Source organism: Alosa alosa, chromosome 16, assembly GCF_017589495.1.
Source record: "Alosa alosa isolate M-15738 ecotype Scorff River chromosome 16, AALO_Geno_1.1, whole genome shotgun sequence".
Lineage (NCBI taxonomy): Eukaryota > Metazoa > Chordata > Actinopteri > Clupeiformes > Clupeidae > Alosa > Alosa alosa.
This window is the reverse complement of record NC_063204.1, coordinates 2502931-2530497: the sequence shown is the minus strand read 5'-3', so window position 1 is coordinate 2530497 and position 27567 is coordinate 2502931. Positions and strand designations below refer to the sequence as shown.

The following is a 27567-nucleotide window of genomic DNA, read 5'->3' as shown; positions in this document are numbered from 1 at the left end:
CACATGTTTACATAACCGATGCGCATTCAGTCAACCTTCAACTGGGGGAATGAACGCAGCATAGGTCAGGCGTAAAGAATGTAATAGTCTGAACTAAAGTTTGCCTACTGTAGTCATAATATCTAACAGCCCATGACGCTGCGAAAACACGCCCGAGGGCTTGAGCGGGAGGTGACCGAACAAGCCTGGTAAGGTGCAGCTAAGCTTAACGTTAGGATGTCAACGGGTGAATTCATTAGAGAGATCAGTGTGTCGGAGACAGAGAAAGCGAACTTCCCAGCTGCTTTCCTTCCGCAGAAGGATTTTCGTAGGAAAGCCTTTCAGAGAAAAAGGTAAGTGAGAATAAGCTATGGTGATGGCAAACGATCACATGCATATCTCATCTATTCCCATACGACTATTGAATCACTCTCAATCGTGATAAAGGAGATAGGCCTGGCCTAATATCGTTGAGATAACCCACGTTACCAACAACGTTGCCTAAACTTTATCAGTTCAATAAGTTGCTAAACTAACTATACGCATGTAGTCTACAATTGTTGTTACGCACAAACGTAAGGCATGAAACCTAGAACTTACGTTATCGTTATGCCACTCCGGACACGTTTGGGGCAAAAAGGATAGCCCAGTGATCAACACACTTCTAAAACATATGGACTACTGTCGATAAATGCGTCATTTGGGACTTTAAAACATTCATGTCAAGTTTCTCACGGTTTATCCTCAAACTGACAACACCCACTTTATATAACAGCAACTTGACAGCTGCGCCAAACAACACAAGCCAAGTTGGTTGTGCCAACCACAAGCTGTTTAAAAATGAAGTTCAGCAGAGTAGTTGCGTGCACATCCAACCTGTTTTTGAGGCCAGGTGCCAGGACAAATATACGTTTTGGCGTAAATTAAAGAATAAATGCCCACACACTGGAGCAGCCTACAGTATTAGCTCCCAGACTTCAATGTGAATCTTTTTTTAACCTTTAAAATTATTGTCAATATTGTTTTATATCCAGTTGCATTTGTGCTGGTAATATCGACTCATAAAGAGAATAATCCTTCTCGCTATCAGTATTTTCTCACAGTCCAGTTCATGCTTTTGGCTCTTTGCCATTCCAACCAGACGCATTTGATAGACATCCGTGGCACCCAATAAACGGATCTGGACATTTTTTTCAAATACGAGAAAATGAACGTTTGGTTCCCAGACCACGTCTCATTGAGAAGTGGTGGCGCTAGCCAGGCTAATTCCAACCGTCAATTTGGCCTACATTTAATGTAAAGGTCTCTGAGAGTCCGTTTTTATCAAGAAGATAGCCCTGAACATATTCTGTACAAGACTCTGTTTTATCAAGAAGATAGCCCTTAGGAGATAACAGATTCTTATTGTTTACACCTTGTGATGCGATGGAATGTTTATCAGTTGTCATACGCATAATACTGGTGACGTCATTCCGTGAAGCTTGAACTTCTGGGAGTTTGTTACATTCGTGAAGATGCTAGGAGCATGAGTTACGTATGTGTTTATCTGAGTTATTAGTAAAAGACCTCAACATGAGATTCAGCCTGGCATTTTAATGACACACCTTATTCGAACTAATCTTAACATGCCCCGCTAGCCTGGCTAGCGCCACCACTTCTCAATGAGACCTGGTCTGGGAACCAAACATTCATTTTCTCGTATTTGAAAAAAATGTCCAGATCCGTTTATTGGGTGCCACGGATGTCTATCAAATGCGTCTGTGCATAGCTCATCATCGTCTTGCTTTCCCCCCTGTTCTGTGATTGGTTCCCTATCTCAGGCGAAAATTTGCTCCATGGTCTCCAGGCTGCCTTAGCAACGTGAATCAAATCGCGCGCAAGGCAGCATGGGAACACCCAGGCTAATGCGCCGCCATGATAAGAGTGTATTTAGTTATCGCTAATGAGTTGTTACCTTCCCAGTGGGTAAATCGTGTGCATGCACCCTTCCTCTGGCTCGTAGGCCAGTAACACAATAATATTATTTTAATTGGCCAAGCATTTTTTTCTCTGAAGATAAAGGTTTAAACATGTTTAAAAGAAAAAAATGATTTGAACCATTTGGCAGTGGCAGTAGGCCCTAGGCCTTCTGCAGTAACTAGAATTGGAGTATGAAGTTTATTTTGTCTGTCAGTTTTTACTTCACACTGTAATGCACTGAGACATTTGAATATGTAAATGAAACTACCTTACGATGTTACCTTACCTGCCACAGGCTTGCCATTATTGGGAAAGAACTCGAGAGGCCAAGACACATAGGATCAAACTCTCCAATGGCTTGCCCAATATTATTGCGCCAGTCATAGGACAGCAGGGCCTACGATACTGCAGTGGTCTCATTACAGTAGTCGGAAATACTAACCTTGAAAATGATTGGCTCACGCGTTCTGTATGTTCTCTAGAAGACTGTGGGACATAAGGGATGTGGAACGGAGGCTTAAAGGCGGACACCAGCGTGATCTGAACCATAAAAATAAGCCTGGAAGCAAATCCCTTGCAGAGCTGTCACACAGCACTGAAAGGCCCACAGATACAGGTAAGGCCAAGTGCACATAGAGCGTATTAGTCGTTAGGAAGCATCCCTACAGATCTGAAATATGTTGCATGTGTCTTAGTCGTTAGGAAGCATCCCTACAGATCTGAAATATGTTGCATAACTGTAGTCGTTAGGAAGTATCCCTACAGATCTGAAATATGTTGCATAACTGTAGTCGTTAGGAAGCATACCTACAGATCTGAAATATGTTGCATGTGTAGTAGTCGTTAGGAAGCATACCTACAGATCTGAAATATGTTGCATGTGTATTAGTCGTTAGGAAGCATACCTACAGATCTGAAATATGTTGCATAATTGGTCACATGGAAATGCTAGTGTAAACATATTAGTCACTGCAAATTATTTTTTATGGGTACAAGTGTAATTTGCATATCATGTGTAACTATCTATTTATTTAGCTTATTTTATGTATTTTAGTCTTTTTTAGCTTATCTGTGGGCATCTCAGGTTTGTTCCAAACAATGTCTCGTTGTATCTGTGTACAATGACAACAAAGTATCTATCTATCTACAGCATCCATCTATACCAGATGAGCTCTGACTGACAATAACACATGCACAGCGTATTACTGATTCCACTGTGGGGATAACAGTGATGCAATACAGGAAGTACATCAGAGTTACTTCCAGCAGAAGGAAGTAAAACAGTAAATAATAAGGTTAATCATTTTTCCAACAGAACTGCTAAGTGGAACTGTACGAATCAAGGAGGACAACCCAACTTTTCGCCCAGATAAAACTCAACCTTCTCAACCAACGTGTGGCTCTATCCTTGAATTAGGCCACACCTTAATAGAACAAGACCAGGCAGCGCTAGGTGGAACGTTCAGGTGAGCTCTCTTTGTCTATACATAAATGTACATCTGCCAAGGATCATTTGTTTTTAAGTCCTATCACAGGAACATGTTTTATGAAAAGGTCAAATTGTTTGAAACTGAAGTCGTTCCATAGATGGCACATACAGTGGGTATGGCTTTGTTTTGTCAATCAGAACTAAACATAAATGTTATAGATATTATAGTGTAGTTATACTTATCTTGTTTATTGCTCCCAGAGTGATGATCAGTCAGTGTGAGATATATTATAAAAAGAAATTCTTGGAGTCATTAGCGGAAAGGAACTGAACCATGCAGAAATCGCATTCCACACTTGCTGAGGTTGTAAATTCAATCTGAGATTTTTTAACCCAATTAACAGGAAGCATCGATCAGTTGTACTATTTTACAGTTTTTTCTGATTGCTTAAGCACATTTTTTGTAACTATGGCTTTTTTTGCAAAACTCTACACACAAATGGCAAAACCTCTCACCCAATCAGCAAAACATTGTAGTTCTCTTGCAAAAGCTAACACACCTTGCTTAACTCTTCACACCTTCGTAAAAAATGGTGTTTTCAGTATCTAACAGTAAACACAAGCCATCACAATAGTAAGCACACAATGTGCCAACAACACACTGATGGTATGAATAAAAAACACATCTGGCTTTTGCTTTCTCTGTGCACAAGGTAGACTATGTCAGTTTGAGGTCATACTTTTGTCATAGTTCTGTAAACATACAGGGATCCCAACTTCAAGTACTAGTGTTTATTTACACACATCAAAACAAACACAAGTGTGTTTTTCCAAGTCAAAACACAAAATAGCATTTCACTGAGACAAAACAAATCAGTCTACATCGGATTCGTCTCTCTCAAAATTCTGTCTACATCACATGCAATGTCCTAGTCCAAGGCACCGGGAAAAATATATTCTGGAATGACGTATCCAGGCCTGACATGACAATATCCCCACATGTAGACTGATTTTTTTGTCTGTTTTTTCTCTTCTCACTCTTCCTGCTCACTCCATCGTACCCATTGTACATTACCTGTGGCTTATTTATAGTGCTTAGGCTGATTGCAAAGTGAACTAATTATCTAAAACAGTTTTCACATGAGAAAGTGTGCCAGAGAGTTGGCAAAATAGTGTAAATAATAGCCATTGTGCCTACAGTTGTGCAAAGTGTGTGTTACAAAATTGCAAACTGAGTGCAAAGCAGTGTTTGTGCTTTTAGTTTTGCGAACTCAGTGAGTGGTTTTGCCATTTGTGTGTAGAGTTTTGCAAAAAAAAAAAAAGCCATAGTTACAAAAAATGTGTTTAAGCATTCAGAAAAAACTGTAACTGAACTAATGGCATGTAGTCCACCCAGACCAGAGACATTTTGTTTATGATGTCTGATCAGGTAGTCTAACAATAGCACTGTGGATCATTGCAGTGGAGTGGATGTATTCATGTCATTTGTTGTCAGAGACATAATCTCATCTGATACATTTAGTACATTTCAGCTATTACACATTAGAAGGTAATAATCGTGATTGCAAACCGGTGCAGGGGCTGAGGGCATTATATACCTGTTTATGCATCCAAGAAGCTTTTAGAATAAGGACCTTTCAGTCATTCATAATGGTTGGTTGGCTGGATGGTTAGACATACACAGATGCGATCTGGGAAACCCCTTCACATGGTGCAATTTTACCAACTTATGATTATGATATACCATCCTAACAACATCCAAGATTTTGGGAGGATGGTATCCAGGATTTTGTTAGGGGACTGTCCAGAATGTTGCTAGGATGGTATCAGTATCTTAAATTGGTGAAATTTTACCAAAGAGGGTTGAAACAGAGCAAAAATCAAGGATTTTTGAGTGCACCATGTGAAGGGTTTTCCTAGATCACATCACATATGTATTTGAGAACTGTTTATGTAAATGCTAAATGATTTTGTCCATGTTAGGGGCATTCTTCTGAATGCCCCTTCAACAGATATGAACCTTTTCAGAGAGGATATCAGACCACAGACAAATTAGTTTAGGCACAGATTGAGCATTTCAATACACTAGTTGGCTGCCAGTTGTTCTGACATCATTTTAAAATGATAACCATTAGACATGTTACATTCCTTGTGTAAGAAACCATTACATTGTCATATCAGTCATGACCGCAGCGCTTTGCCAAATGGCCTTTGGACGTTACGTATCTCTTCAGGCACAGACTGCCTTAATTGAAACATGCCATATATAGAAATCACCTGTTCATGAGCAGTCATGGAAGTGTGTACTTGCATCTGAAGCACTAGCTTTTTAGATACAGTCAATATTTTTTGTATAAATGTGTATTAAATGTTGTCATGTGTAGTAACTTTACACACAAAACTGACTGAATGGTCACACATCACTGACTTAAAAATTGGGACCTAGAATGCAGCTGTCTATCATTTTCTGGCACAGTGTCTGCGGGAGGCTGGAATGCAGATGGTCTTGTTTGTCTGGATTCAGTTAAATTCCCATACATTGCTTTAAAAGTACAGATGTTCTGAAGCAAAACAGCTTACATAAGTCATCCCTTTCCCACGCAGGCATAATTTTTGTTGATATTGGTAAAGGCCAAAGAGTAACATCTAATTTCAGTTCCTCCATTAAACTCTGGTTCCTGCACAGTATGTAGAACTAGATGTGTATTACTTTCTGGACTACACTATGCAACCTTTATTCATACATTTATTCATTTAGCAGACACTTTTTATCCAAAGTGACGTACATATTTCATGCAAGGCCCATTGTCACCGGAGCAACTTGGGGTTAAGTGCCTTGCTCAAGGGCACAACAGTGGAAGGCGGGAATTGAACCCACAACTTTTCTGGCTACTGCGACTAGCCTAACCACTTAGCTTAACCACAGCCCACAAGTATATGTTGATTATGTGGATTGATTATTGTACTGACTTTTTGTTTATTTTTTAACCAGAGAGGAGACTCAACAGCAACAAGATACATTTAGTAACACAGAGGTAAGTTGTCATTTTACACTGTGGTTTTAAACATCAGTTATCGTTAACATTTTTAACCGCTTTTCATTGGTTATGGCAACATGATTTATGTGTCAAATGCACAGATAAGACCCTTATTTTGTTGACACAGAGTAAATGCTGATCTGATCAGTATGGCACATTCCATCTGTGTGTGCTTAGTTAGTGGGCAGGTCTGGTAAGGCAGGGCTGTGATTGCATTTACAAAGTGGTGTGGCTGGGTGTGGGAAGCCCACTAAAATAGTCATCAGTCTACGTCTGCTTGCCTGGCTGCCTGGCTGCTCACTGCTGTGAATTACCGCTGCCTTTTTATAACTGCTTTCCAAGGTTACACCTTGAGTCACTTCTCAAACATGACATCATTTTATGTACTCTGTCCTGACAGGGAAATAAAGAAGAGACTCCTCAAAAAAGTTTTGGCAGTGAACTTGCACTCTTCACAGCTAAGGAGGAACTGACAACATTACATTTGGAGAATGAGAGGGCGACGTCATGTCAATCACAGAATGCCTTTGGATCCCATACCTCTCCTCTGGATTTAAGAGAAGACAAACACACTGTCATTTTAAAGAGACAAGGTGAAACAGGAGACCGTTATGCACAATATATGAAGAAAGTGATACAAATTAGGGTCACAGAGTTTACCGTTCCGGGCAATGTGACAAAAACAGGACAACTTAATCCACACGAACTGAAAAGTGATTCCAGTGCAAAGTCCAACTGTGACTGTCAACCAATTTTATGCAAGTTCTTGGACCAGACTGAGGACATCATCTTTCCCTTTTCACAGAGTTTTGATTCTGCTGTGACCCATTCGCAGCACGGCCAGGCTCCAGACATGCTGACGTCTTCTGTAGTGACCGGATTTGCCCCTAATTGGAGCGCCCGGTCCAGGAAACAGAAACAGGGTGCTGCAGATGTAAGCCTAAACGCTACAGAACAGGAAATGCAGAGGAGAAGACAGGAAGTCCATGTGCCTTCATCTCTCTTTGGCAGGGAGGTTGTGTTTCCAGAGGTGAGCAATAAAGAGAATGCCCTGTCCATGACCAGCAGTACTTCTACTGATTCACCGAGCAATCTGTTCAACTTGAGGAACAACAGGCCTGTAAAGCGCCGCATCTCAAGGGCCTTTTCAGCAGGGATGGGTGGAGGAAAGGCCGATGCTAAAACAGAGGTTGTCCACCCACTAACTTCACCAGCGGATACAGTGTTGAGACCTGTGTCTCCCCATTCTCTGGACCTCCACTGGTCAAGGAGTGTTAGTCAACCAGGCCAGTTTTCCAGCATGAACTCCCCTCCTACCACTACTGGCAGTCTACTACTTTCCTTCAGGAAGATGAACTTGAGTTCCAAAAGTACAGGTACACCCTCAGAAACACACCCCATAACTTCAAACAGCTCCCTTAACCGCCAAAATAAAAATGTGTCAAGGATGTCCGAACCAATGTCTTATGTGACATTACAGAGGAACAGGGCAAAGTCACACCTCAGTCCCCCTCAGCCCCTCTCTAGTCCGATAAACAAACCAAAGGGGACATCAGAGTTCTTTTCCTTGTCAACCTCCTCTGAGAGTTTGAGGCCACGTCTGTTTCTTTATCCTAACAATAATATTGAAATACCTAGCTCATCTAACACAACTTCCAATTCAGACCGAGAGCAGACAACTACCTCCCCACAATACAACAAACTGGATGGTTTGAAAAACACTCCACTTAGTCCCACCCCTGGATCCATGCTTAGACGGCAACACACGTTACAAGGAGATAGTCTGCTACAAAGTACACCCTCACACACTTCTAATTTGAGGCGTACAAATACTTTAAGTAATGTGTCAAACCTTCTAAACAACAACAGAGTAGGAACCATGTTGACTAACGACAGTGAGGGAAGAACAGCACCAACGTACTCCTCGAGTATTTACAGTGGAATCCCTAGGGTATATGACAGCCTTGCATCAAGAAACCTGAACGCACTAACTAGCTCTACAGATGCAAGTTCACGAAATGTAACCAATTTCGACAGATATACCAGATCAAATAATAATGGAATACAACGAGCCCAGACGGTTCACATACCTACTATGTCCAGACGGTCAAAGACGGCATCCGTATCTGAAAGTCCCCAAATCGACACCCCAGTATCCCCGAGGGAAAAATATTCTTTATGTCTGTCAACCAACCTTACTTCACCTTTGCCATTAAGAAATTCCACAAATACAGCTCCACTGGTGCAACAGAGCTTGCTAAACGCCCCAAAGCCCCTGTCTATCAGAGAGACAAACATCACAGACACCCCACACTATATATCCGCTGCTGATAAAAATCGCTCCCCAGTTGAGAGGGCTGCCATATCCCCTTTGTGGCAAAAGAATGTGGAAAATCTGGCCCCAGCTGGGAAGCAGTCCCAGTTGTCCCAGAGTCCATCTAAGTCACCAGATCCTCTGTCTCCAGCCAGATCCAAACGTAATATCTGTGCTCCAACCACATTCTCATCTCTCAGGCCTAACAGCCCTGCTTCACCAACCTCCCCAACGCCACCTCCCTCACTGTTCCAGTCACAAAGAAGAGAGACTCCTCCCTCTCCACCATCACAAGAGACCATACAGCTGAAGCAGTCTGAATCAAGCCCTGCACATGCTCCAACCACTTTCTCATCCCTCAAATTTAGCAGCCCAGCTTTGGACACCTCACCTACACCCCCTTCTTCACTGCCCCAGTTGCAAAGAAGAGAGACTCCTGTGTCTCCACCATTACAAGAGAAAATCCTACCGCTGAAGCAGTTTGAATCAAGCCCAGTCCACACTCCAACCACATTCTCATCCTTCAGGCTTAGCAGCCCAGCTTTAGACACCTCACCTACACCCCCTTCTTCACTGCTTCAGTCGCAAAGAAGAGAGACTCTTGTCTCTTCACCACCACAAGACAAGAACATACAGCTGAGGAAGGGCTCTGAATCCAGCTTAGCACATACCTCCTGTCCCGTCTCAAAATTTAGTTTTGATCTTAGTACACATGACAGGCAGAGGTCCATCTCAAAGACAGATTCCACTGGGACCTCTGTACCTGGTTCTTCTTCTATCTCTGAAAAGAATGACAGGTCCCCTATGAGTCTCTCGCCTTATATCAGCCTCCGCTCTGCAAGGCAGACACCTGGTAGTGTCTCCTCTCCATCGAATCCCAAAAGCCTGAGGTCTGCCTCGTTTGATAGCACAGTAAACCCCTCAGAAACTGTGTCCACCTTACGCTCACCATACTTGTTGGTGAAATTATCTGAGGAACAGCTGAACACTGTTGGCAAGCAGCCATCGCAAGTACCAGCACCAGCACCACTCAGAAAATCTATGTCGGTAGACACTCTGGGACTTGTTCAACAATGCACCAACCAGCCTGTTTCAACTACTTCAAAGTACATTTCAGATGCCAAAGACAGTAAGTGCACATCTCCTAGAATAACTTTAAGCCCCTCGGAATCAACAGCTTCTGTTTCTATTTTTGAAACACAGACTCATAAACAACATGACAAGATGCCGGTTTTCAGAAGTGACAATGTTAGCAAAGCATTTCCTACACAAACTGAGAAAAAGGGTTATCAACTTAACCAATCAGATAGCAGCGGTCAGAAAGTGGATAAACACAAGAGCAAGGATGTATCAGATTCACAAAGCCAAAAGTGGAGTTTGTTTTCAAAGAACCAGAAAGACCGCAGCTCTTGCCGGAAGGAAGACAAACCACTGACACAGTCTTTAGAGAAAACCAAGAAAAATTCTTTTGGCAACAGAATGGACCAAATGTTAGATCGATTGATGTCATTTACTGTCAAATATCGAGATGGGGATGCAAGTTTGAAGACAGAGGACACATCTTTGCATCAGAGCGCTTCCAGTAGTGGGCCGAGTATACCAGGGAGCCAAGGCAGATTAGAGTCATGTGATCAGGCAAAAGATAGAGACAGTCACTTCCACTCTGCCTCTGCTACCAGTCCTGGTCTATTCATACATGACCAGATAGCAACCAAACCACCAAAGCCACCAAAAAGTAAGGAATCTGAGATGTCATTTCTCAAAGTACCTCAACCAAAAGGTCACGTTAAAACAAAACAAGAGCAAAAACTAAACAACAGGCATGTCAACCAGTATTCCACCCTTCCGGCCAACTGGAGAACTTCCAAAATGTCCTCCAACTCCAGCAGTCCCATAGACTTTTATTCAGAGGATGTAAAAACTGACAGGAATTTCTCTAGCACAAGTAAACCGAGGAGAAAAACGACATCTTTGTGTGAACCACAGCATGACCATAGCATTAGCAGTGCTTGGGATGAAGAGGGACTGTTGCCTAGCAAAGAGCTATACTCTTGCTCAGACATTAAGTATGGTTTGAACCACAAACGGTCCATCTCTGTTAGTAGTGTACAGTCCAGTCGACCCTCAGGTACTGGGCGTATCTCAAGGTCAAGCTCAAGGGCCAGCAGCATCGGTGACCTCACATCTGCTGCTGACCTCATGACCCTGGATGACCTTATGACTCAGGAGGCCACATTGAACCCAGATCATAGTGGCACACCTATAGCCCTTCAGATACCGAAAAACGAATCACCTAACCGAGTCTGGAGCCCAGCTAGCCTGGAGAGAACTTCATTTTTGTGGGAAAGTGAGCCAACTCCTCCGCCATCTCCCACGTGTTCACCCACTACCAGGCGTCTGTCCCGAGCTCCAAGCTCCTCCTCTCAGGGCAGTCGTTCTTCTCCTGACAGCGTGTCGCCCAGAGGGCTCCTACCATCCAAGAACTACACCTGCAATTTGTCAGTGTTTGAAGAGTCAGATTCTGACTCCACTACGACTGACGATGAGTATTATCTGAACGATGACAATGGGGAAGAGACAGAGCTCTAGAATTCTAGGTTTGATCTTGGAATTATTTCCCTGAATGTATTGTACCCATTCTATTTCCACTGAATGTTTGATGGGCTATTTATTTGATGAGCTATTTTATAGAGTTAAATTGATTTTGTATGTTGAGATAAAAGTAATAAAATATATGAACTGTAGTGGCAATATTTCCTTTCTTGGACCCGTTTTCAAACTAACCCCCTAAAACCATATAGCCACATGTCTCAAAACTTGTATGAATTAGTCTACAATTTCCCATGGGGCATCAAGTTGTATTTTTTTTTTTTACTTTTGTTTATATTAATACAATTTTAATGAAATGTCAACTGTTTCCTCTCTTGACTGTAATAACCATAATGCAACCTGCTAATACAACCTGTTCCTATTACCTAGCTAGTCTGCATATCTCTAACGTACTCCTCAGTGCTCAGTTGCATGTGTGTTGCTGGTATCTAAGGCAACTCTCAAATTGTATTTACAGAGGTGGGTGGGTCATGGCAGGAAAATGATCCTAAAGGGCACCTCCCATAACATGTATATGATGATGTCATTATGTGTCATAAAAGCAAACTGTTCCCACACTAGTTTTTCCCCTTTGTAGGCCTACATTATAAACAAAACCTGATGTCATAAACTGTTGTAGCCCATTTTAGAGCAATATAGCCTACTTTCTACACTATTTGGGATAAATTGTAGGCTAGCCATCCCAAACTCTCAAATAGCTCTTCTTGTTTCAAACTGGTTTGAATGGGTGTGGTCTAATGATGTACTCTTTAAACTATTCATTCAAAATAACGATTTCAGTGATAGGCCTAATGTGGAAGGCACACGTCATTGTAGTTCTCATCCCAATGTTCCCAGAGGACAAAGGCAATGGAAAGAGCTTTTCATACAGGCTTGGTGGGTCTGTAGGCTATACTTGCAGAACAGTGAATAGGCCGTCAACAACATGCAGGCTAAAAACAAGTACAGGTTCAAGCAGTCATGTAATTGTCTCTAAAAATGGCAAATGCCGATTATGGCAGTTGGTAGCTATCAGAGACTGCCAACCCCCCCTGGCAAAGTCATGGAAGTGTGCAGACACGTCCTGTTATCCAAAGCAAATTATTGCGCAAAACTAGTTTGAAGAACAAAAGGTTTTAATAAACAGTTTTAATTTCAAGTCAACTTCAAAATGTTTAAGTAAACACAAAATGACACACGTTAATACATCAGCCTACATTAACTTTTGTTCAAATGGATTTTGATGCTGCCCTTTTGGAGAAGTTGCTAAGGTAACAAAAGCTTGGAAACGGTTGACTTCCTGAAACTCCAAACAGCGCGTTCGGTGTGCAAGGTAGGTTAACGTTACAGAACAGCGCAAGAACTAGCCTACAGATAGATTGCATAAATCACGAAGTAGCTAAGCTGACCAAACTTCAGCTAATCTTCTTCAGGGTCAAGGTCCTTTTTGTTAACCTGATACTTTCTGAACTATGTTAATGTTTTATTTCCATGAGTTGCATTGCTTGTCTGAAAAGTGTCTCTGAGCCAGCACATTGAAGGATATGCAAAGTAATTCGAGGGAAGGAAGGTATCGGCCTACCCAAACAATGCATGGGTGTCACTGTGCAGTAGAGCAGGTTGACAACCTCGACCTATATCTATGTCTAATGAACACATCGGGGTAATGTGTTTTCTCTTATTTGTTCAGGTCTTTGCAACCATGAGGAAGAAAAAATTCAAGTATGCTGAAAGGTTAGCATCATTAGCCATTATTGTAATACACTAACAGGCCAATTTTGTTGGATCATGTAACGGCCTACCCATCATAATGAGTAGAAAGGGAGCATAACCTGATTTATAGGGTAGTCTTGTTCTTTCTTCATGCAGTCTGTGAAGATATACTGCCCTAGATGTGTGCAGGTTTGTAACCGATTAAGCGGTTTTGCAGTGCTCCCAAGTCATCGCCAGTTAAAGATATTCCATCTGGGGAGAATAGCACCCTGGACCCTCCAGAATATGAGATTCAGCGTGACAAAGCAATCAGAGTCATACAGAGATCATGGAAGAGACATGTTGTACGTATCAGCCTATACTCTTATCTCCAAAAGTATAACGTTTTCCAACATTATATTTTGTACTATAGACAAATATTTTTGTTACGTAGGATATTCAAGTCTTCAAGTACTACCGGGAACTTATAAACTTCCATAACCAGGGACTCCCACATATTCTGCTGAAACATGTCAATCCCAGAGAGGTAACTGGGGCCAAAACAAAATGTTAATATTATATGTGAAATTAACACATTTTTGTCATATATTATTACTGAACAGTAGCCTACTCATTGATTATCATGTGATTGTTCTTCATCAAAGGCAGACATTCTTGATCCTGGGGCAGGGGTCTTTATCCGTTTTAGATTGGGTGGCGTAAGTACAACCTAACTTACATTGTAGAGGAAAATGTAAACCCAAGGTAAAATGTTCCACATATGAGGAATATGGTTTATTTTATGCATTGCCCACTAGATCACCTTCCCACCAAACATCTACTATAAGATCTTCACTCATCGCCCTGTAGTGGATTTGTGTGCTAGCAGTCCCAAAGACTACACCCACGAGGCCCAGAGACAACTTGTTCCTCGACAGAGACATAACCACCATCCAGTTGTCCATGATGACAGGTCAAGCTGGTATAAGCGTGTGGAAAATAATGGATGGAGAGTGCTGGCAGGCAAGGTGGGTTTGTGTCTTCTTCCAATATTAGTAGGGTTTCTGTGTTTGTAAACCTCTTATAAATTTCTGTTGCTTATGCTCCACTTCAAATGTATGTTTTCTATGCAGATTAGTCATTTCGGTGATACAATCACACAAGATACCAGTGCAAAGAAGTTTGAGTACAAGCATACCAAACTATTACGATGGCAAGATGTTGAAAAGAGAAAGAAGTTGAGGAAGATTGAGTGGTTTAAAAAAATGTGAGTTAATGCAAGGTCACCACAGCCATTTACAAGAGTATCATAGCACAGTTCAGTACTTTTTTTATATGGGTGTTAGGAATATAGCATAGTCAGTTGTTACATGTTGAAAATATCTTGAAATATATTTGTAGCTATGTATTTCTGTTGAGTTCTAATACTTAATCATATCTTATTTGCCAAGATAATCCAGTTATATTGCCCCAAGATGAATGAACTGGATTGTGCATGCAGGTATGAGGAGGGTATCCTACGTGCTCGGACTGGGCACAAAGAGACTGCCCTGCTAGTGGAAAAATCTACATATGGCATGATGTGTGTCGTGAAGCAGCTGGGAGCAGATCACATAGCCGAGTGGGAGGTGGACGAGCTCCTGGAGTGGACGAACGCACTCAACTTTGACGAGTAATGTGTCAAAACAACCTCTTTGGGAACACTGGGTGGCTCTTAAGGCGCAGCTCTATTATGTAACTGAACAAGTTAGCCCATGTTTTGTGTAATGAGACTTTTATAGAACTTTGAACATGAAGTAAAAACCATTGAAAAGATGGAAATTACATGTTATGATTGCATTTATGATCATTAGCCACTAACTATTATACATAAACATTATAACATAAAAATAAGATTAAATCACCAAGGTTTAATGATGCTTAATGTTGTATAATGCATGCATGTCTTGATGGCAGTAACAGGACATTTTACAATTCTTCAGGTATATCAATGGATGGAAGACGATAGGCAGTAGCCAGTCATCTGAATATGTGAAAGGTATCAGTTTTTATTAAAAACTTTGCATGTTATGTTCATCTACACCTAGCTCTGTTTTTTATGCTACATTCCTCCATGGTGTCATGAGAAAGTGATCTTTTAAGAAGTGCCACAGCAGTCCCTGCTGGCCAAAAAACACAGTGAACTTTTTTTTGTCTTGCTGTTTACAGATGAGAGACTGTTGCTGTCCAGACATAACCCCTGTGAAGCCTCCCAGCTGACTCAGGAGGACAGCCAGTTTGTAACCAACAGCAGTGGCCTTCACCCCCAAATATCAAACATAATCAAGTCTGACCATTCATCAGATTGTGTCCGAATGCCATATGGGAATTCAAGCTCTGGACGCTACTGTATCAACAACTGAGCTTCACTGTGACAGCATAAAAGGAATTAAAGAAGTAGTCTAATTGCGTATCTTTTTGAGTTGTTTCATTCAAATCTTAAGTTATTTCGAAGGAATGGATTTTTTTTTACAGAGCAATCCATGCACCCTTTTTCAGACAGACATAACTTATTAAATGCTCCTGAGAAATGTAAATTATGATTTTGAACCACTTAGCCTGCACATGTAAGAAATGTGTATTTCAGTGGTGCCTGTGTAATACAGTGCCCTTATAATCGACATGATAGCCACGTCAGATAAATTAATCCGGTGAAAGGTGATTTAAAAGACAGAATATTTTAAGTAATATCAGAGAATGTCCGTAGACGGGCTCTGGTAATATTCTAAACATAAGCCTAACCAAAGATTCTGGCCTAACTGTAGTTTTTGAAAACTGCGTGACATTTCAACGCGAGAAGTGGTAGGCAAACGCGAAGAAGATAAGCCAATCGCAGAAGGCTGTCGACCACTACTTTCAATGCCATCATGGCGGATTACAAAGAGGCACCCTTGGCCTCTCGGCCAAGAACATTAGATCCAGCGGAATATTTTAACCTTTCTCCAGAGTACAGGCGGGCTGAAGAAGAAAGGGCAGCTCTGAGAGCTAACCTGAAGAGGCAGTATCAGATACAGCTGAACAATCCTCTCAGAAAAGAGCTTATTGTAAGGACATACTCTAGCTGCTATTGCTAGCTAACGTTGGTTGTGTTGAGGCAAATATACCAAAAATTGCTAGCCGGTTACAGCTAACTGCATTTCATATGTCAAGTATTTTCTTCACGGTGACGTTTAATTATTTGGATTTTCCATACTTTCTGTAAAGAAGTAAGCAGCAATACTGGAGAATTATTCTGTTCTGCAACAACATAACGTGAAGCGTCAACGTTAACTTGCATGACCTTGCTATCGATAGGTAGCTAACGTTAGCATGTGCTAGCGCTAGCTACACATCATGTCAACGTCAACACCACGGTATCTGAAATAATTAAGGATATGTTGGCACGTAGGTTTATTATGTTGATGGTCATCTTACCGTTAACTGTAAGAGACTGCTAGCTAATTTTACAAGGATAAACGCGGTCTAGACTATAGTTGGAGCAATGGCTTCATCCTTATGTAGTGAGCAAATATACTGTAAGCCAAATGTATTTATTCTAACGAGTGAGGTGTTGTGACATTTGCATACTGTTATTGCAGATTATATGATACAGAAGTGCAATTTTTTTTTGTATTTTGTCTATATAGGAAGATCCTGCCCTCACTCGTTGGACCTATGCAAGAACCAACGTATATACACACTTCAGACCCACCACTAAAACATCACTCTTGGGGGCACTGTTTGGAGTGGTACCCCTCTTCTTCTGGTTCGCTGTTTTGAAAACGGACAGGGTACGTGTTCCCAATTATGTGTATATGTCATGTTCATCTGGCTTAAGTTATGACTAAAGTTGCCCAGGTTGATGTCTGTCGTCTGGTTGTTGGAAATGTCGTTGTATACTATTTGTTTTTGCTCACCTGTCTTGCCGCTCTGCACCACACCCACAACACATTAAAACACAGGAATCAAGGGGACAGAAATGGGAGAAAAAGGGAATTAATCAGGGCTTACATTTCTCAGGTGCTGTGCTGGAATTCTGTCATGGACTGGGTAGTAAAAGATGTCAATATTGAGATTTAAAATGTCATAACGTTTGGCACAGGAATGTTCCTGCTTTAAGCCTTGGTACCATACGGTTTTGGAAAGTTCCACACCATTTACACACACACACACAACATGAAATTTAATGAAAGACCTAATGGCATGGAATGTTTGATTCATGACACTGTTTACTTGTGTGTGAAATGACTCTTTGCAACCATCTTAACCTTGCCTAATCATTGTTTCAGGACAAAAGAGAGGAAAAGATCAAAGCCGGAACCTATGACCGAACATACAAGATCTCCTCCTGATCCACACCATCGAGGTCCAAACATGTCTCTTAAATGTGTATAAAGTCTATTACTGTCAGAATAAACGTAATTAATTATTACATTGACTTTTTGTCATTTGTTTCAAAATTGCTATTACAGCAAGGTAACAGGTGTGCTGTACAGGTACATCTTAAAAAAAAAAATAAGATGCCCTGCCCAGACTGAGAGATTTCAGGCTCAGGAAACCATTGCCGGTGTTTTGATTTAATCAGCTGATCAGAGCTCTCCTGCTGGATTTTTTATTTCTATGAGCTGTACGATGTAATGTAATTATCAAGATTAAGATCAAAATTAAAACAAAAAAAGGCTTGAAATATTTAATTTCTGTAAAATTAATCTAGAATATATGAATGTTTTCCATGTTATTCAGAATGTTTGAGATAAACCTGTATTATTATTGGTGTAGTGCTGATCTTTAATGGAGAATTGACATGGGGAAGTTTATGGTCAGATAAAGCATGCTTTTATTCTTTTTTTACTTCAAACAATCAGATGCAGCTGAGGCAAAAACAGGAGTGACTGATCAAACAAATCTGCTTCTTCCTGTTGCACACTCCTTGTTTTTCCTCTTTTCAAACCAGCGTTGTATGAACCCTCTCCTTGTTCGCTTGTTTCTCTACTTGCTAGTGGGTCTCCAGTTGGGATTGAAGTGGCTCTTGAGGGGTTCCCAGCATTTGTAGTAGTTTTTGTCTAGACGCTGGCATGTCTGGAGTCCCCACTTGGTGACCGCCATGCTGAATGATGATTCAAACATGAAGGCCTGAAAACAGGAAACACGCTTTAACTCAGTAGTACCATCACCAAGAGGTTTTTTGTAAAATATCATCTGAGGACTGCTATCCCACAATGCAGTAGCTCCAATGTTGGAGCAGTTTAGTTTCAGGCCTGATATCCTTACCATAGTTCCCTCAGCAACCCTCTCTGGTTTGAGCACAGTTGTGCTGTTCTTCTCAAAGCAGTCCTCGTCTGGCCCGTGTGGGGTCATGATGCTGTGGAGACTGCCCCCTCCTGGCTGGAAGCCTTCCTCCTTCGCCTCGTAGTGACCCTTAATCAGGCCCATGAACTCACTCATGCAGTTCCCTGGAACATTGACAGGGGGAGCTCTGACACAGAATTCCATGGTTGTGGAGGAGGAATATTAAGAGAAAAAGGGGAAATGAGATGTGAGACATGTGAGATGTGACTGAGATGTGCATGCTTACGGTGGTAGTACGGGGGACGGAAGGTGTGGTCAGCCACACCCCAGCGAGGAGGGAAGATCACAAAGTCGGCAATGGCAACCCCTGGACGGGTAGACTTGGCGGTCAGCACAGTGAAAATAGATGGGTCCTGTAATTAAGGATAGGGGAAATCAAATCACAACCTCACAAACGCATAAAACATAACTGAAGATGTGTGCTTGAGTAAATAGAACCATGCAAGCCTGCAACTGGGGATTATTTTCATTGTAAAATGTAAATCAGGTTTCTAGGCCAAGTAAACTTGCGTATACAAGGAATTTGGTCTGTGCTTTTATCCCATCCGTGAATTAGTGAGCACACAGTGAACACACAGTGAGGTGAAGCACACACTAACCCGGAGCAGTGAGCTGCCTGCTACAGCGGTGCTCGGGGAGCTGTGAGGGGTTAGGCGCCTTGCTCAAGGGCACTTCAGCCGTTCCTACTGGTCGGGGATCAAACCGGCAACCCTTCGGTTCCAAGCCCGAAGCCCTAACCAGTAGGCCGATTATTCTCTTGACTAATCAACTATTGTTTGTTCTATTACATGTATGTAAATGGTGGAAAATGTCGACCATTTATGCCCAAATTTCATGGTAACATCCATGTGCCATACCCAAAGATACTTGGTTTATTGTCAGATAGTACGGTGGTTGTGGTAGTGTAGTGGTTAAGGAGCTGGGCTAGCGTGCAGTAGCCTGAAAGTTGTTGTGGTTCAATTCCCGGCTTCCACCATTGTGCCCTTGAGCAAGGCACTTAACCCCAAGTTGCTCCGGGGACAATGTGATCTCTTGTACTATAGCTGACATGTAAGTCACTTTGGTCAAGAAGTGTCTGCTAAATGTAATGTAACGTAATGTAATGTAATGTAAAGTACTAAAACAATACTCTAATTGTTTGCTGATAAGTGTAATGGATGACAATTTATTGGCTAATGGCCACACAACCATACTCCATACATACCGTACATTATTCAGGAAGAGTTTGTCACTCTGTCTGAGACTTACGGCATGATCGAAGGCCACACAGTTAATGACCATGAAATTCTCCAGGTTGTATTTGTAGGGAGTGTAGTTTCCATGCCATGCCACCACATTGAAGGGAGAGAAGTCCTGTGGAATAAAATAACTAAACACATAAGGAATAGACACACTTGAAAGCCCCAGCAGCGAAGTGTAGGTGCAGTCAGAGTAGTGAGAGAACCAAGCATCACTCTCAGTTCATAACCTAACCCTGGTCATATTTTTTCTAACCTGACTTTGCTTACAGATTGGCGTCAAATTGTGCTCTCACAACAACCATGTTGTTATCTTAAATAGGCCAACATCACTCTAAGGTCGCCTTCAAACAAGCAAAAACGATGCTTTGAAAACATCTGTTCCTCTGGAAGGGTAGCAACAGGACAACAGTACAGAGACTGACAGGTCTGATGGTAGGGCTAATGTTATGAGAGGATATTTTACGGGAAAATATTAAAACGGGAAGATAGCGGCAAAAAGGTTAAAATATGTAAGAAACCCAGAAAAAAACGAGAGGTATGGTTATGTGTGACAATAGACTCAGCAATGGATTGAGATTACACAATGTTATACTTTCACAAACTTTCTGCAGTTCTGCTGCTTAGGTTGGGGGATTAAAAAAAATTGGGAGTGTAAAGTCTTTTGTGATGTGGTAAAATTGATCTTGATCGTTATAGGCACTGCAATTTTATATAACCCTCTGCTGATAATGTTGTTTTGAAGAGACATTGAATGGTGGCTATAAAATCAATACAATTCATTACAAGAGAGACTGCCTGCAGCTCTGACCCCCAAGTCCCCTGTCGTTACCAGACTCCCCAGAACATACTCAAATAAACCTGACAACAAACATGGACGCCGCTCAATCTGAGCGACAGGCCCTGCAATTGTGTTTGAAAGTACAGATGCAGGCAACCACACAAAACACTGACAATTGAATTATGTATACAATAATATAAATTCCCACAAGTGAAAACTTGTTGCTCCCCGTCGGGCTTACAAGACCTCAGCCTTCGCTATCGCACAGGCATAACAACTCCGATGATAACTCCCAGTAGACGAGATTAAAAGAGAAGGGAGGGAGAGAAAAAAATCACTCCCAAACACAAAACACAAACATATTGGCCCAGTCAAGCAAATAATAAGTTAATTTGAGCAATTTCAGCTCTCTGTTGGAGAGAAAAAATAACAGCAGGACCAGGCAAAAGCATTCTACCCACAATGGGGCTTGCGAACCTGCTGCATTGTTGTGGGAGAGGGAGGGCCTTGTCAGTCTGAGGGGAAAACAGCCTGTACTCCCCAATTCGGGCATCCTGTGTGCTAACAGGTGACTGAGGTCCTGCACGCACCCCCGACGCCTTTTTTTCTGGTAATGAAAAATGACACTGCGTGCCCAGTGTGTGGCGAAGAACACCGCCGCTCTCTCGACTCTGTTTCTACATTCTCCTGGAAGCCATAACAAGTCAATCAAATTATCCACACAACAGGACGCTCTGGAAAATAATTTCAGAGTGAAATATGCTCAAATTAATGCTTAACTCAGGAAACGTTTTGCCGATGAAAAGATATGTGTGTATCCAGTGAGACAGCAGGATGCGTTAAGTAATTAAAGGTAATTTAGCCACAAAAGGATTGTCAGATTTCCTATTGTCAAACTCACTCTTTCAGAGTTAGATTACAGAGCAAACAAATATGTAGACCAAATCAAAACATATCTTTCCAAAGGAGATGGACGTGAGTGCACTTTATTCACTTCACTTCAATTTGTTATTTATAGAGAAAGCTTCAGACATTCCTTTCATATCTGCAGTTTGTTACAGCTTCTGCTAACTTGACACAAACATATAACGTGAATAGAGAATGAACAGTACACCGTAACCCTCACTTATTTTCAAACATTTTTTGAAAACATCACTGTGTTTGTGACAGGTAAAATAATATCTCTCACCTGCTGACAAGAGAAGAGCTTCCCTTGATACTTGTTGATGATGGTGTATCCCTCGACTCTGCGGTCCTCGTACCAGGCCACAGGAGTTAAGAAGTCTCTGGGATTGGCCAAGCCGTTGGCCCCTGGGCAGTATCAATTGACATCAATACAATGAGTACCCGTTGGCCCCTGGGCAGTGTCAATTGACATCAACAATGAGTACCCGTTGGATTCAGTGGTGTGATTACTGTGTTTGGGAGTGTATGTTCTGCTTGCAGCACAGTGCTATGATCACCTATTGGCATCAATACAATGAGTACCCATTGGATTCAGTGGTGTGATTACTGTGTTTTGGAGTGTATGTTCTGCTTGCAGCACAGTGCTATGATCACCTATTGGCCCCAGATCCGGGAGCTCAAAGTGGGCACCATAGACCTCCAGGATGTACCCTCTGGTTTCTCCGAACACATTGACAGCGAACCGCATCCCTTGCTGTAAAACATTAGAAATCCTGATGGATTATTAAAGCCAGACAAATAAGATATGAAGGCTGTGAGGAAGTAACTAAAAACACTAAAGCTATAGGCCTACTTAAGAAGGCATTCCTGAGATCTTTCATGTTATGAACTAGCTTCTGTTGTGTTCTTAGACTGCCTTACCTGGATAACACAAATCTCATTGGGCTCAACTGTCATCTTCCCAAACTCTGTTGTGATGAGGACTTCACCTTGCTGGGGCACTGGAAAAACACATATAATCTTAGAATTGTGCATACCGTCCACATCTGGTCAAAACGTCAAAATCAATAGCATTTACAACCACCAATTCAAATGGGTAATACAGTTATTTCAGATGAACGTTCCACCCTACCGATCAGAAAGTCTCCATCTGAATTCTGGAAGCAGCTGTAAAGGAAAGAACAGATTCGTCATGTGATCTTAATCAAAAAGATGTTTTTTCTTTGACATAGAGGATATGTTGGTTAACAATATGCATATTTGATCATCTGATCATGTATGTTGATATCTGGTCTCTACTGACAAAAAACACTGCAGGCCCTAATCAAAATGACGGGCAATATCTAAATATAGTCTAACTAACGCTAAATTGATAACGTGGCAAAATCTATTTGCAAATGTAATGATCCTACGCACAAACATAGGTGGGTCCGCTCACTGTTCCCACATGCCACAAGACAGCTTTAGTTCCTGCCACAAGATAGCTTTAGTTCCTGCCACAAGATAGCTTTAGTTCCTGCCCAAAACAGCTTTAGTTCCTGCCACAAGATAGCTTTAGTTCCTGCCCAAAACAGCTTTAGTTCCTGCCACAAGATAGCTTTAGTTCCTGCCCAAAACAGATTTAGTTCCTGCCCAAGATAGCTTTAGTTCCTGCCACAAGATAGCTTTAGTTCCTGCCACAAGATAGCTTTAGTTCCTGCCCAAGATAGCTTTACTCATTGAGTGCCTGTGCACTATGCCTTTAACTACTTAAAGGGGCCCTCTTAACTACTAAATTAGGGCCCTGTGTATCAAAGACATATCATCTATGTGGCACACTTAATACTAAATGTACTGCTTTCTAAACACCAACCTGTCAGTCATGGACGTATTGCAGGCGTACACATGAATGCCGATTCCATTTCGGGATTTGGAGTCACCTGCTCCACACAAGGTGTGCAGACCCTGGAACCACAGACAGTAACACAGAGCAATGAAGCTAAATGCAGACCCTGGTACCACAGACAGTAACACAGAGGAATGAAGCTAAATGCAGATGCACAAGGGCTGACACCAAACAAGCAAACAGTGAATGGCAAGACTTCATGGGGAATTCTATTACAAATGCTGCGCCCTGCATGTGCTGTTGGATCAAAACTCATGATCTGCTTATGGCATCCCCATGCACTAAATGGAGTTTTTTTTTTACATTAATGTTTAAGATTTAGTCTGAATCTGGAATAAAGAAACATATTGTGGAATAAGGACTGATCTGACACCTAGCCATTTTCACTTACAGTATAAATTCTGTACTTACCGCCACAAAGTCCACCTTCTTTTCTGAGGCTTTGGGAATGATAAAGGGCAACCACCGCAACTATGGCACATGAATCAGAGCACAGCAGAGTTGTTGAGGAATTGAGTTGTCTCATGAGGAAGCTTCTCCAACACACATATTGCACACTGCCCTCTCCCCACATACACAGCACACTATCCCATCTTCCTTGTCATCCCCCCAACACACACACCAAGACCCCTGGCAGTTGGGTTAGCCCCTTGAGCCGTGGATCTGCCCAAGGTTTCTTCCTTGGTAAGGGAGTTTTTCCTTGCCCCTGTTGCTCTTGGGTGCTCCTTGTTGGTGCCCCACCCCCCCAATCCCAATCCTCCCCCACCTTTCTTATGCAGCCCTTGCCCTTAATCTACTAAACCCCTCTTCTACTGCACTTTTACCCCCCATAAATGCACAAATAGGCTGACACCAGACATAATTTCACTGCATTTCTTACTTCCAGTAACTATATGCATGTGACAATAAACTTCCTTCTATCCTTGTATCCTTGTATCCTTAAGCATGTGAAGGGGGAACATTATCTTGGACATAGCAAGCAGCGAATTGTCCATGAATGTTAAAGGCACACCAGGCAAGCCTGATGCTTTTTCTCTACGAAACTCCCCCTCGCTTTCCTTTTCTTTGCATCTTCCGTCAAAGGTTTTCGCTGCTTCTTCGCCGGCTCTGCCATTATACACACGTTTGCAACAATCGCAATCGAGTTTCGTTAACCTGCCTCTGTGCTGTATGCAGGATGTAAACTGATCCTGCTTCGGTCGGAGGGTAGGATACACCAAACTTGCAAGTGGGATATTCTTCTTACAGGCAGTAGGGGCGGGCGAGAGAGTCTTCATTCGCCCTCTAATGAGTCATTTAACCATACGAAGATGATAAATTAACACGAAAACGTTGCCTGGTGTCCCTTTAATGGCCAGCAGGCCTGTGGCTACCTGATTGGGGTCAGGGTCAACCTCATTCCAGCTCTCGGTTAGGTCCTCACACTTCATCGCTGTAAAGGGCTTGTGCCGAACAGATGGCAGGATACGATACAACCAACTAAGGACAAAAACAACAACCAAATATAAATATTTGACTCAAGAGGGCTGAGAAATATTGTTGATTACAGTATGCTTACAAGAATGAAATATTGTTGATTACAGTGTGCTTACAATAATGAAATATTGTTGATTACAGTGTGCTTACAATAAAATATTGTTGATTACAGTGTCCTTACAATAATGAAAATGAAATGAAAGACACTGATAGGAGCATCCTGCACAGTAAGTGTGAGCTGGGCGAGTACCTTCTCTTGTTGGAGGACCGCGGGCAGGTGAATGCCGAGCCTGAGAGCTGCTCAGCATAGAGCCCGTAAGGACACACCTGGGGGTTGTTCTAGAAGCCAATAGAAAGGTTTTCTGTTAGAAGACTCAAACAAGACTGCTTGTAACAAATAGAGGTTTTGGACTGAAAGATTGGGAGGAAGGAGCTGGTAATGATGAGCAGCTTTGGCATTTACCTGGCCTTCAGGTAGAGCTCCAGGACAACGAGGGTCTTCAGAGGCAAACTCATTCCCAAAGCCACTAAGGTACTAAAAGTCAAGAATCCAGAATAATTCATGAAGCAGGCAGTATGCAGTGTAATTTGTGTAGTACAAGTGTATGATATTAGTGATGGCTATGAGGATGCAGGCCACTATAGTTCAATTGTGAGCACAGTGAGGTTTGGCTCTGAGGGGCAGCCCAACTTGGCCTCATCAAAAACCAAAAAAATCTCGCTGAGTCATGCTGGGTCTGCAAGTATCTCTCCAAAAGCTGTTTTCAATACATACACAACAGGTCAGACATATAGGTTCAAGTGCATCGTATGTGTGATCTAAAGTAACCTACTGTACATATCCAGGGCTCTGTTAAGTTATAAAACTAATCTAAAAGAGCATTCAAACAGTGTTGTTAATACCATATCCAAACGGGCATGTCTGTAATTCACTGACTACTATGGAACAACTGACATCTATAGTCTCTTTTACCAAATACCAAACTCAAAGAAGCTTCTGTGCAACTGTTCAATTACGCACACAGGTTTGATGTTTAGCTGCGCAAAGACAAGGAAAGATTTGTACATAACTAGCCTGGGCTACAAGGCGTGCGTGCCTGACATCTGGGCAGCTGTTGTTTCCAGCAATCTGATTGGCTACTGGGAACGCCCCTCAGATGATCAACTTCAAAGCCATTCTGGATGCTAACTATTATGAATAACTTTCCCTTTACAACGTATTATTGTGTATTAATGCATAACTCTACAAATAACAATACAAATACTCGTGTTCGTTTTGAGGCATATGATTGCACTATGTATGACCAAGACGGTATTAAATTACAGAAATTTGTAAAAAGCATGGGAGAAATGAAATGCAACAGAATGAAACTCTGGATGAAACGTCGCAGTTTAATGTTGTAAAAGCATCTTTCACCTTTTAAAAAGGTATGCAGGAAGCGTTCGATCAGTGTGTCGTTGTAATAGTCTACCTACCGTAAGACTGGCCATTGTGCGCGTTGCTGTTAAACTTCAGCAGAGTTGCAGGAAGTTTTCCTTCAGCCTACTCTCAACGAGTTGCCCGCTGCTCCGTGAATACGCGAAGGAGAGCCTGAGCGAGGCTCTGGGTAAATATATGCTATTTCTCAATATGGGTTTAATTGAATCCAGACATGCTTCGTGACGTAAACTGAGCAAGGTTTTGGATTGCGCGTCGGGGGTGGGGCGGGCTGGTGGTCACTGAAACGGTGGGCAAACAATTGACCTGCTCTCTGTCCAAGACAAAATTCACTACTCTTATATGGTCAGATTAAAGTTCATTTAGTACCAAGCCTACGTGACGAAGTGCTGATAGCCACTGTGTTTATTCATTCTAGTCATTTTGACTAGCATGTGCATGATGTGTTGGTTGAAATCATCGCACATTGCTATGGGTAACAGTGAAACTGTGGCGCAAAGTGATGATGATGGCTTATAGACCCTTTCATCAATAAAAACAAAAACAATGCTTGAACGTTCTATTTGGGCCCCAATCTACTTCCTCTGCATTAAGATAACAAATGGAATGTTAAAAAGGAAGTCTTGTGGGGCCAACTATGATGCTGATAATGGAACTCTCTTGAAAGGGTCCATATGATGCCTTATATGCTAGGCCTGTTGGTGTATGTTTGCCAAGACAGAACACTGGCCTCCATTTCAATGCATTTTTGTTCTTTTCAATAAATGAAAAAAGGCGATAGACAAATAGCAAATAGACTCTATCACGAGGAAGCAATTTCCATGTTTCATTGTATTCTATTCCGCCATTTTTTTTTAAAAATAATTCTTCTGCATCTTTGCGGTGGAGGGGAGGGAGGGTGTACTGAACTGGCTGGTAGGTTGGCGGGGTAAATGATGGCAATTCCCATAGCGAGGCGCAAATAAACTCGGAGCGGCAGAAGTAACTGTTCTCTAGTGAAGCGTGCAGCTGTGCCGGAGCTCCCGCTGTCAGGCAGTTTAGGTGCTGTGCTCAAGACGAGAAAGCCTAATGCCGGAAAATATCTCGACCCAGTCTGCGGAAATTGATCCGCTCCTCGGGGTAAAAATGACTGATTTTAATTTTACCGCCATCTTATTTGATGGAATCCTGAGTGTGTTTGTATGTGCTTCTGAGGGACAGAACGCTTGGAAAACAGAAATGAAAACGTTATGGAGAACAGATATGCGATTGAACTGCATATGACACATGATAGGGTGCTTGCAGACAAACGATTGAGGGAAGAGTCGCTTACAATTGTGGGTCTCATTTTCTCCCCTATGTGTGACCAGTCAAAGCTGGTCAGATTAGAGTTGGCTATGATGTGGGCCAAAACTATGCATTTCTTATGATTTATGCATGGGTTCTGCAGGCTATAACACAAGTCCCTATATATAGCCAATTGAGGTCACAAAGAGA

At 42.0% G+C, this 27567-nt stretch overlaps 4 protein-coding genes across 6 annotated transcripts; 3 read left to right on the top strand and 1 right to left on the bottom strand.

The window, feature by feature from the left end:
• Positions 1 to 137: 137 nt before the first annotated feature.
• Positions 138 to 11693, top strand: zmp:0000000991 (mucin-12). Its single transcript, XM_048266941.1, has 5 exons — positions 138 to 332; positions 2421 to 2554; positions 3254 to 3404; positions 6360 to 6402; positions 6806 to 11693. The coding sequence occupies exons 1-5, from the start codon at positions 217 to 219 to the stop codon at positions 11306 to 11308; spliced, it is 4947 nt and encodes a 1648-aa protein (XP_048122898.1). The 5' UTR covers positions 138 to 216; the 3' UTR covers positions 11309 to 11693.
• An 888-nt stretch (positions 11694 to 12581) lies between these two features.
• Positions 12582 to 15452, top strand: c16h11orf65 (chromosome 16 C11orf65 homolog). 3 transcript variants are annotated; one of them, XM_048266966.1, is made up of 10 exons: positions 12582 to 12641; positions 12999 to 13042; positions 13239 to 13365; positions 13455 to 13547; positions 13666 to 13719; positions 13819 to 14028; positions 14134 to 14267; positions 14502 to 14672; positions 14983 to 15038; positions 15209 to 15452. In XM_048266966.1, the coding sequence occupies exons 2-10, from the start codon at positions 13011 to 13013 to the stop codon at positions 15400 to 15402; spliced, it is 1071 nt and encodes a 356-aa protein (XP_048122923.1). In that variant the 5' UTR covers positions 12582 to 12641; positions 12999 to 13010; the 3' UTR covers positions 15403 to 15452. The 3 variants fall into 3 exon arrangements, with proteins under 3 accessions (XP_048122923.1, XP_048122924.1, XP_048122925.1); XM_048266967.1 differs by lacking the exon at positions 12582 to 12641 and adding an exon at positions 12665 to 12748; XM_048266968.1 differs by lacking the exon at positions 12582 to 12641 and adding an exon at positions 12775 to 12878.
• A 425-nt stretch (positions 15453 to 15877) lies between these two features.
• ndufb4 (NADH:ubiquinone oxidoreductase subunit B4) lies at positions 15878 to 17450 on the top strand. The gene is made up of 3 exons (XM_048266970.1): positions 15878 to 16083; positions 16666 to 16809; positions 17308 to 17450. The coding sequence occupies exons 1-3, from the start codon at positions 15907 to 15909 to the stop codon at positions 17368 to 17370; spliced, it is 384 nt and encodes a 127-aa protein (XP_048122927.1). The 5' UTR covers positions 15878 to 15906; the 3' UTR covers positions 17371 to 17450.
• A 381-nt stretch (positions 17451 to 17831) lies between these two features.
• Positions 17832 to 26256, bottom strand: hgd (homogentisate 1,2-dioxygenase). Its single transcript, XM_048266965.1, has 14 exons — positions 26130 to 26256; positions 25117 to 25188; positions 24904 to 24992; positions 24551 to 24656; positions 23589 to 23648; positions 23145 to 23236; positions 22425 to 22459; positions 22214 to 22293; positions 21947 to 22046; positions 21576 to 21697; positions 19616 to 19720; positions 18594 to 18720; positions 18290 to 18471; positions 17832 to 18151 (listed from the first exon to the last, which is right to left on the bottom strand). The coding sequence occupies exons 1-14, from the start codon at positions 26142 to 26144 to the stop codon at positions 18008 to 18010; spliced, it is 1329 nt and encodes a 442-aa protein (XP_048122922.1). The 5' UTR covers positions 26145 to 26256; the 3' UTR covers positions 17832 to 18007.
• Positions 26257 to 27567: the final 1311 nt, after the last annotated feature.